The 9,527-nt window shown below is 41.5% G+C and overlaps 1 protein-coding gene across 1 annotated transcript in view; it reads right to left on the minus strand.

The window, feature by feature from the left end:
• Positions 1-8,954, minus strand: part of LOC114053868 (ALK and LTK ligand 2-like) — a 26,197-nt gene extending 17,243 nt beyond the window's left edge. Inside the window, exons 1-2 of the mRNA XM_027876968.1 lie at positions 8,898-8,954; positions 7,099-7,479 (exon numbers count right to left, since the gene is read on the minus strand). Coding sequence (XP_027732769.1) covers positions 7,099-7,468 — 370 coding nt within the window. The 5' untranslated portion in view covers positions 7,469-7,479; positions 8,898-8,954. The remainder of the gene's footprint in view (positions 1-7,098; positions 7,480-8,897) is intronic.
• Positions 8,955-9,527: the final 573 nt, after the last annotated feature.

The raw sequence follows: 9,527 nt of genomic DNA on the forward strand, positions 1-9,527 counted from the left end.
TGTGTGTGTGTGTGTGTGTGTGTGTGTGTGTGTGTGTGTGTGTGTGTATACACTAGACTTCTATTTCAATCGTGTAATTCCCAGGAAGGAAACCTCCTTTGCTAATGTCTATCAGCAACTGTTTTACAACTTAAGAGTTCTCAGAGAGTTGCTCAGGGGAACTGAGAGATTAAGTGGACTTGCCCAGGGCCATAGAGTCAGTAAGTGTCAGAGATTGGACTTGAACCCAGGTACTCTAAGCCAGTTGTCTACACTGCCTCTCACTGCCCTAAAAGTGATAAGTGCTCTTTAAGACTAACATCACAACAACATCCAGATTGTGTCATTGTTCCCATCCCACAACAAATAATCATTTATTAAGCACCTACAACATACCAGGTCCTGTGCTACGCAATGGGAATACAAAATAAGGCAAAAGATAGTCCCTGTTCCTGTTCTCAAGTATCTCATAGTCTAATGAGTCAGGGGAGGTGGAGGGCAGGTAACAAAAGGCAAACAATGATGCATAAACAAGATATATACAGGACAAAATGGGGATAATCAAAAGAGGGAAGGTACTAACACTATGGTGGAGGGGGAAAGCCCCCTTGGAAATGGTGGGAGTTTAGCTGAGCTAGAAGAAAGACAGAAAAGCCAAAAGGTGAAACTGAGGAGGCAGAACATTCTAGGAACAGGGGACAGACGGGGAAAAGGCCCAGAATTGGGAGATAGAGTATCTTGTTTGAGGAACAGCAAGGAGTTCAGTGTCACTGAATTACCATATACATGAGGAGGCAGTAAAGTGTACGACTGGAAAAGAAGAAGGAGGCCAAGTTATGAAGGACTTTAAATGCTAGAGGATTCTATATTTGATCACGGAGGTGATAGGAGGTTATTGAATTGTTGAGGATGGGTGGGAAGATCAGACCTGTACTTTAGGAAGATCAATTTGATAGCTGAATAGAAAATAAACTGGAGTAGGGAGAGATTTGAGGCAGGGAGACACTCCCAGCCCCAACAGGTGGTTATTGCAATAGTCCAGGCATGAGATGATAAGGGCCTGCACCAGGGCGGTGGCAGTGTGAGAAGAGAGAGGAGGCATATGTGAGAGATGTTATGAAGGTAGAATCAACAAGACTTGGCAATAGATTGGATATGGGCTAGTGAGAAATAGTGAGGAGTGGAGGATGACACCTAAGGTGAGAGCCTGAGAGAGTGGGAAAATGATGGTGCCTCAACAACAATAAGAAAGTTTGGAAGGGGAAAGGGTTTGGGGGAAACAATAATGGATTCACTTTTGAAGTTTAAGGTGTCTATAGGACATTCAGTTTTAAACAATTAATAGGCAGATGGTGATGAAAGTCTGGAGATGAGAAGAGAATTTAAGGCTGAAAAAGTACATCTGGGAAATATCAGCATTGAAATCATCCTTGAATCTATGGAAGCTGATGAGATCAGCAAGTGAAATAGAATAGAGAAGAGGGCCTAGGACAGAGACCTAAGGGACACCCACCCAGTGTGGGAGGAGTTCGGTGACCTGGATGAACACCCGGCAAAGGAGAAGAGCTCACACAGATAGAAGAACTTGATAGAGTAGTGCCATGAGTTAGATATATTACCAGATTTCATGATAAATCTTAATAAATAATGATAATGATTAAACTTTACATTTATACAATGTCCCATGACCCTGACATAGATGCACTCTGAGAGATGGTATGATTCAACAGGTCCAGTCAAATTAATGTTTTCAGTGACCTTGTGACCCAGATACATCACAGTCAAAATGTTTTTAATATTCTTTGTGTCCCAAATCTTATCAGCATGACTGGCATCTAAGATACCCGGCACTGGCCGGAGAATGCTCACAGCGCAGGAAAAAATGCACTCTCAGAGACAGATGCTAAGAATACCTAACCCTTGCAGCTAAGCTATGAAACTTCTAGGTTCCTTCCCTCTCCTTCCTCCAAACCCTCTAAGATCTACTCGGAGAGTGTGCTGGGGACCAGCTTCCAAACAACTGCAGCGGTGTGTAAACTGATTGTTTGCAAGCAGAACACCGAGCAGGAGGATTTGATGCAATACTCAGAGCTACGAACTGTAGCTGTTGCCACTTCCCCCACTCAGTTCAGCTGAACAACCTTCTTGTCTATACTAACAGTAACACCCTGTAACTGACAAAGTATTTTTCATATGTCATTTTATTTGATCCACACAACCATTCTGAGGGACAAATAGGACAGGCATTAGCATAGCCATGTTACCAATGAAGAAACTGAGGCTTTTGTTTAGTTACTTTAAGGGTGACAGCCAGTGTTTTCTGAAACAATAAAAACCAGATCATTTCAAAAACATACAAGAAATTGAAATAATTCTAATTAAATTACATTTAGAGAATATATTATAGCTGACTAAGGTTTTAAAAAATGATATATTTCATGTAAGTTAAAAGTAAATTTTTAGAAAATGTATTCTGTTTATATGTATATATGTGTGTATATATATGTATACATATATGTATGTATGAATGCTTGTGGAATTCCTAGATGCCGATGAATACCTGTGTATATGCCAGAATATACTAGCATATGTCTAATTCACACTTTTACAACTCTCTTCACAACTACCATAGGTTTGTGAGGGGAAAAATAAATTGTGATTCCTTCATCTCTCCCTATAGCAAACGAGCAACCATTTTCAGTGCTTTCTCTTCTGCCTCCCCATACAAAAGCTATAAGATCTAAAATTCTAAGGGAAAATCCTTGTTTCTATAATTGTATTCTAGCAATGGAATTAAAAGTCAAAATATGAATACAAAAGGGGCTTCATGGCTGAGGCTAGAGAGCCAGAATCAGGTTCAGAAGATGTGGATTCAGGTTTTGTTTCTGATATATACTGGCTGTATAACCCTCAGCAAGTCACTTAACCTTTAAGTGTCCCAGGCATTTTTCTAAGACTTTAAATTTTAGAACAGTTTTAGATACTCATTGGTAGAGAGAATTTTATCACTGAAAGTCTCTATAACAATAAAGTCATTGGTCCAGACCCCCCCAGAAAAAACATGTAGATTTACACAACAGACTAATGAGAGAGGAAGAGCAGCCTTTCAATTCATCTAATAAAAATGTATACTCACAGAATCACAGAATTGGAAAGCTGAAAGAGGCTAATCTCCATCATAACATGTCTAGAAGTGGTTGTCCAGTCTCTGCTTAAAGACCTCCAAGTATGAGGAACCCACCTCTTGATGCAGCTCATGCCACTTCTGAAAAACTCTAACTGCTGGGGAGTTGACATCAAGCCTATCTTGCCTTCTTTGAAATTTCCATTCATTACTCCTGTTTCTACCGTCTGACCTCAAACAAAACAAGTTTAATGTCTTTTCCACATGACAGCCTTGGAGATGCTTGAAGACAGTTATACTGTCCCCCTGGGGCTTTCTCTTCTCCACACTAAACATGCTCAGTTCTTTCAGCCAGTTTTCATACGACATGATCTCAAGTCTTCCATAGAGATACTCTCCAGTTTATCAATGTACTTATTAAATCATGTGACCAGAAGTAAACACAATATTCCAAAAGAGGTCTGATGAGGAAAGAGTACAATGGGATTCTGCCCTCGCCTTCCTGAAAGCTATAATTTTCTTAAAGCTACCAAGATCAAATTAGTTACACCATGTTACACTGCTGATTCATATTGAAATTGTCCATTAAACATCACCCCCCCCCATTTCCTTTACAGAACAAGTGTTTTCTAACCAGGGTTCCTCCATCTTATACTTGTGAAGCTGATTTTTTTTGTACCCAAGTGTTAAGATTTCCATTTATATTCCTGTGAAATTTCATTTTATTTAATTAAGTCCAGTGTTTAACAGCCTATCAAGACCCTTTTGGATCCTAAGTACAATACGATACAGTACAATGTTCCATCCCTATGAACACACACACACAGTTCTATGTATTTTATTTATTTATTTTGGAAGCAATCAGGGTTACCTAACCTGTCCAGGGCCACACAACTGGTAAGTGTCTGAGGCCGGATTTGAACTCCATTCCTCCTGACTCCAGGGCTGGTGCTCTGTCCACTGCACCACCTAGCTGTCTGGATCCTAAATTTATCATTTCATATGTTATCTGGCTCTTTCAGCTTTGTGTCCTCAATAAATTTGATAAGCATTCCATCTAGGCCTTTATTCAAGTCACTGATAAAAATGTTAAATAGCCAATCACATATCCATGAGGTACTCCACTAGAGACATCCTGCCACAGCATCATTGAACTATTAACAATTACTCTTTGAAACTGGACATTCACCCAGTTCTAAATCTATCTAATGACATTATCATCTACTCTATATCTCCCCATCTCCTGTACAAAGACAGAATAAGATTTTTATCTAAAGCTTTGCTAAAATCTAAGTAAGCTATATCTATAGCATGCTTTTGTTTGGTGAACTGCTAATGGATCAATTTGATTGAAATAGAGAGTGTTCATAGGGGAGCAGTATAAAGTAAGACTGGAAAAGGAAATAGGACTCAGATTGTGAAGAAGCAATAGGGAGCCACTGAACATTTATTTTTCCTAGAAATTTAACCGCCTTTACATCCCATACAGAAAAATTTTCTTTCTTAGCTATAATTTGGGTTGAATGAGCTAAAAATATATTAAAATCAGTTTGTATGAATGAAACACTTACAGTATCATAACTTTGGTCTACCTCAAACTTGTACAATTTCTATTACTAAAAAGGAAAAGGTCCTGTGACAGACCTTTGATTCCACTGTCCTAGATTCTCTCTATTTGCACAATGTGAAAAATGAGGTAGAGGGGCCTGAATATATATGGTATGCCCCAGCCAAGTTAGGGTCTGGCAGGAACCTTGAGTTTCCATTCTTCTGCTTAATTCCTGGTCATGAGAGCATTATGTCAGGAGGCCTGCTATATAGATGGGACACAGCCACAGGGAATCATTTTATGTTTATTTTATGGGTCAAGATTGATGGCTTTAAGGAACTGCCCTGAGGAAGAAGTAGTCTGCCTGGAGATACTGGGTCTAAGTGGAAACAACTATAGTTTCTTTATAGTCTGGGTTTGTGACTACATTACTTAGTCTTCCAGGGATGGTTTCTAAAAGTCAGGAGGTGAACAGGGGATATCATCGATCTGAGATTTACATAGGGCACTTTATGTAGTACAATGCAAAATGTGCTGGATTGGCAGCCAAAGAACTGAGCTCAAATACCTTCTCTGTTATTTAAGGTTAGGGATTATAGATTTAGAGCTGGAAGAGACTTTGAGTCCAATCCCTTCATTTTACATACAAGGATCATATGAAGAAGCAGCTAAGAGGTAAAGTGGAGAGAGCACCAGGCCTGGAGTCAGGAAGATTCCTCTTTCTGAGTTCAAATCTGGCTTCAGACACTTTCTACTGTGTGACCCTGGACAAGTCACTTAACCCTGTTTGCCTCAGTTCCTCATCAGTAAAATGATCTGGAGAAGGAAATGGCAAACCATTCCAGTATCTTTGCCAAGAAAACCCCAAATGGGCGTCACAAAGAGTGAGACATGAAATGACTGAACAACAAAAACAGAGAGGTGGTGAGTTTCCTATGGGCATGCAAACAATAGAGGCAAAGTTTACATAACCTCTAAGGCCCCTCCAGCTTTAAATCTATGATCATATGACTCTACACAGATAGAAAAAAATCAACAACAATCTAGTACTAAAGACCAATGGGCAAAGATGAAAAAAAGAAACCATCTCTTCAAACTTCATTTCTTCAAGTTTTCCAGGGCATTTTGCTAGCTTGATATAGCAATAGTGCAGAGGCTTGTCCACTGGCCTTGGAATCAGAAGATCTGAATTCTAGTTCTAGTTCAGCAATGTAACCCCCTTGAAGTTATTTGCCGGTCCTTGGCTTCTTCAACCGTAAAACTATATTCTCAATACTTAGTCACTGGCTGAAGAGGTGTGTGGGGGAAGAGGTTTAAAACAATAACTTGTCCCAAGTGTCCAGGGACTAAGGGAATAACATATGTGGATGTGCTTTATGATATATATGTAATTACTATCTTCTCTTTCCCTTATAATTTTATAGACCTTCCTTCTAATTTGTCCTTTTCACTCTAGCCTTTATCTTCAGCTTTCTCTCATTAACTTCCCTCTCTACCCATTCTCTCCATTGCCAGTCTTTTCTCTCCTCCCACCGTCCACCTCCTGGCAACTTGCTCCCCAAAGTACTTTGGGGGATTCTGTCTCTTTCCAGACCCATTTATATTTTAAAAGACCTAGAGAAGCTGATTACTGATGGAAATTCAGATCCTAGGAAAGTAGATTTCAAGCTAGAAGGAATCTTAGAGGCCCAGAGAGCTTTTGACACGCCCAAGGTCACACTGTTTATAAACAGCAGAACCCTATTTCGAACACAGATCCTAAATCCAGCACTAAATAATTTAGATTTAAGGGGCACCTAGGTGGCACAGTGGATAGAGCACCAGCCCTGAAATCAGGAGGACCTGAGTTCTAATCTGGCCTCAGACCAAACGCTTGACACTTACTAGCTGTGTGACCCCAGGCAAGTCACTTAACCCCAATTGCCTAAAAATAAAATTTTAAAAAAATTTAGATTTATATAGTGCTTACTCTCAGTTCAGCAATCCTTGCACTCAACCCCTCTGTCTTTAATAATAACGGAAATCAACGTGTGTGGCCAACTGGGAAGAAATGTAAACCTCTCACTGTCTTCAAATGAAACCAAAGCCCAAATTCGTGCAGAAGAGTTTAATGTAGAGTATTTGCGTGACTGAGACTTCCATTCGCCTCAGCATAATTTACTCCCTTTCTTCTTCCTTGGATCCCCGAATATACCCTTTCCCTCTCTTCTCTTCTCAAAGTCCCCGGACCGAAGTACCAATTCTAAGGGGCAGGCTTTAGAATGGAAAGCTTCAGAGAGGGTGTAAACTTTATGTTTTTGTTTTTCTCAATGAGACTGTAATTTCTGGCGTGAGATAGGAGGCTCTCTCAAGCCCTAGTCCGTTCCAACATCCAGAAGCTGGATGCAGGTCAGGTCCGCCGAACAGGTAGCGAAGGAAAGAAACAGGTCTTGGAATTGGTTCTTACCTGCGCTCCTTGGTACGCCGAGGAGCCAGGAGCCGGCTGGTTCAATGGAGGAGGAGGCGGAGAAGCGCAGCGTCCGGTCGTCTCGGTCCCTCGGGGGTTCGGAGAAGGAGGAGGAAGTAGAGGAGGTGGTGGCATACACTACGCGCTCCCGCTGGCTAGAGGAGCGCACCCTGCCCGCGCTGAGCTGCTGAGGGACGTGGGTGCTACTGGAAGCTACGGGCGCTGGAAGGAGATGGAGAAGCTTCTCTTTATCTCCCTGCGCGCCTGCTTCCCTGCGGCCCCGGGGGTTTTCTTGGCTCTCCTGGGAGGCCAAAGCGAGAATGAAAAGGAAGAGGGTAGGCAGCTTGGGCCATTCGCTAATTGCCCGCATCTTCCGTGAGTCTGAAGAGAAAGAAGTAAGGAGAAAAAGAAAGAAAACAGCAACATTTAGATCCTCCCGGTGTCATGCTCAGCACGTGTCTGAGGCGAATTCCTAACCTTGACTTGGGAAGAAGGAGACTCAGATGACTCGGGAAAGAAACTCGGCAAAGAAAAAGGATGTTGGAGGCGGAGAGAGAGCGGTTAAAAAAAAAAAAGTGAGGGTCTTGTTTAGGACTAAAAAGTAGCCTTTCTATAACTTTCTATATATCTCTGGCCCCCCAGAGCCTTACTACTCGTTTACCCTCTCGGATCTCTCCCCCTCTCTGCCCGGCGGGGAGGGCATTGGCACTGCTGTGCCGGAAAAGTACCCCTACCCGGTCCATCAGCCCCTGCCTCAGTCCTTGCAGCTCAATTTCCCAAAAAGCCGTGCATTGGGAAGCGGGCAGCAGCCCAAGAGGCGCTCAAGAAGATGGAGAATTTTTCCAGAAGTGGGCGGGAGGGGAGGGAGAGGGGAGAGGAGAGAGAAAAGATGGGTTTATCCCGATTGCCCAGAAAGCTATGTATGATCTGACACAAATCAACTTCAGAATCTCAAGAAAAGGAGCCTCTCGTGGGCAATTTGTGAAGTTCTAGCCGTCCATCAGTTACCCAGTGCCATTCTGGCATGATGAACCACAGGCCAGACTGGCCAGTGAGCCACGCGCTTAACGTTTTCTGGTACTCGTATGTCACTAGCGCACAATTACTATAGAGATTCCCCTATAAGTACAATGAGAGGAAAGTGGTGAAAGAAGGGGAAGGGGGAGAGGAATTAGGTGGACTTTGTAGGACTTTTCTATCCCCTGGCAAACCTGAGGAGATAGAAAAGCCTGCCACCGCCATGCTCAGGCTGCTTTTACTGGGGTCCTCTCTACTTCAGCAAACAAACTTCCTTTCTTCCTTCTTTCCTTCCTTCTTTCCTTCGTTCCATTCTTACCTTCCTTTTCTTCTTTCCTTTCTTGTTAACTCTCTCCCTCCCTTTCTAAATAAAGTAACTAAGTAAATAAATAAATAACCAGGTCTGTTTTAAATTTCACTCATCCTCAGTCAAGGGGATGTGTAGAATACAATTACCTTTTCAGAGGAAAAAAATGATAATTTCATTCTTAAGACAACATTTTAAATGCAAACCTTTCCTTAACTATGATTTTGCATCCTTACAGGTAATTCCCTCCTCCTTCCCTCTACTTCCTGAGAGTTGTTCATACTAATCTCTGAGGAATAATATTGTTTCATTCCTTCCGTGGTTACTAAAATCAGCAACAACTTGGCCTGGGCAAAGGTTTTACCACCCAAGAAACTACCCCTCTGCTGGATATTAAAGAGAGTAGCTTCCCAGTTAGAGTAAAGGGGAAGGAATGCCTTTCTTTGAGATGCTCTTTGTAGTATAGGGAGTTTACCTTATGCAGATGAATAAATCCTTCTCCACTAGCAAAATGCAAATGCTTTGTCTTCTCTTGCTCTTTCGTTCTTGCTTATGGCAGTGGACTCCCTCTGATTGGAGCAAGTGTGTCTTTCACACCCGCTCAGGAGACAGTGAATGAGTGCCCCTCTGAAGTCCACTCCTTTGTTTTATATGAGCATGTTCAATTGAGCACTAGTAGGCTTTGGGTGGGTGGCAAATGCTGAGGACATTTTAGGTAATCTTTTCTTCAGTTACCCTGGCTATTCATGTCAAACTTCTTTTGCTTCCTTTTCCCCTCTGCGGGCTGCACTCAAGGGAAAAGTCATCAGCTAGAGTGCCTCAGATCTCTTTGTGAAATCTAATTTCTCTGTAAATCAGTAATGCTTACCAAAAAACTCAAAGGATGACAGCATTTTTAAACTTCAAAAAATCCCTATTCAAAACTTACAAGTGCTACCAGAAGAAAAATGAGATGAAATTCTCTAGTTCTAAGTATATTGACTGGAAAAGACAATTATAAGTAAATATTGTTGTATCAGATAATTATAGTATTTTTGTTATTGATTATGAGTGGAGTATATATTTTTAGTTTTATATTTAACTGAAGAAACAATTGTGGGTGTAG

This window comes from Vombatus ursinus, unplaced genomic scaffold (assembly GCF_900497805.2).
Source record: "Vombatus ursinus unplaced genomic scaffold, bare-nosed wombat genome assembly UNPS02014812.1, whole genome shotgun sequence".
Taxonomy (NCBI): Eukaryota; Metazoa; Chordata; class Mammalia; order Diprotodontia; family Vombatidae; genus Vombatus; species Vombatus ursinus.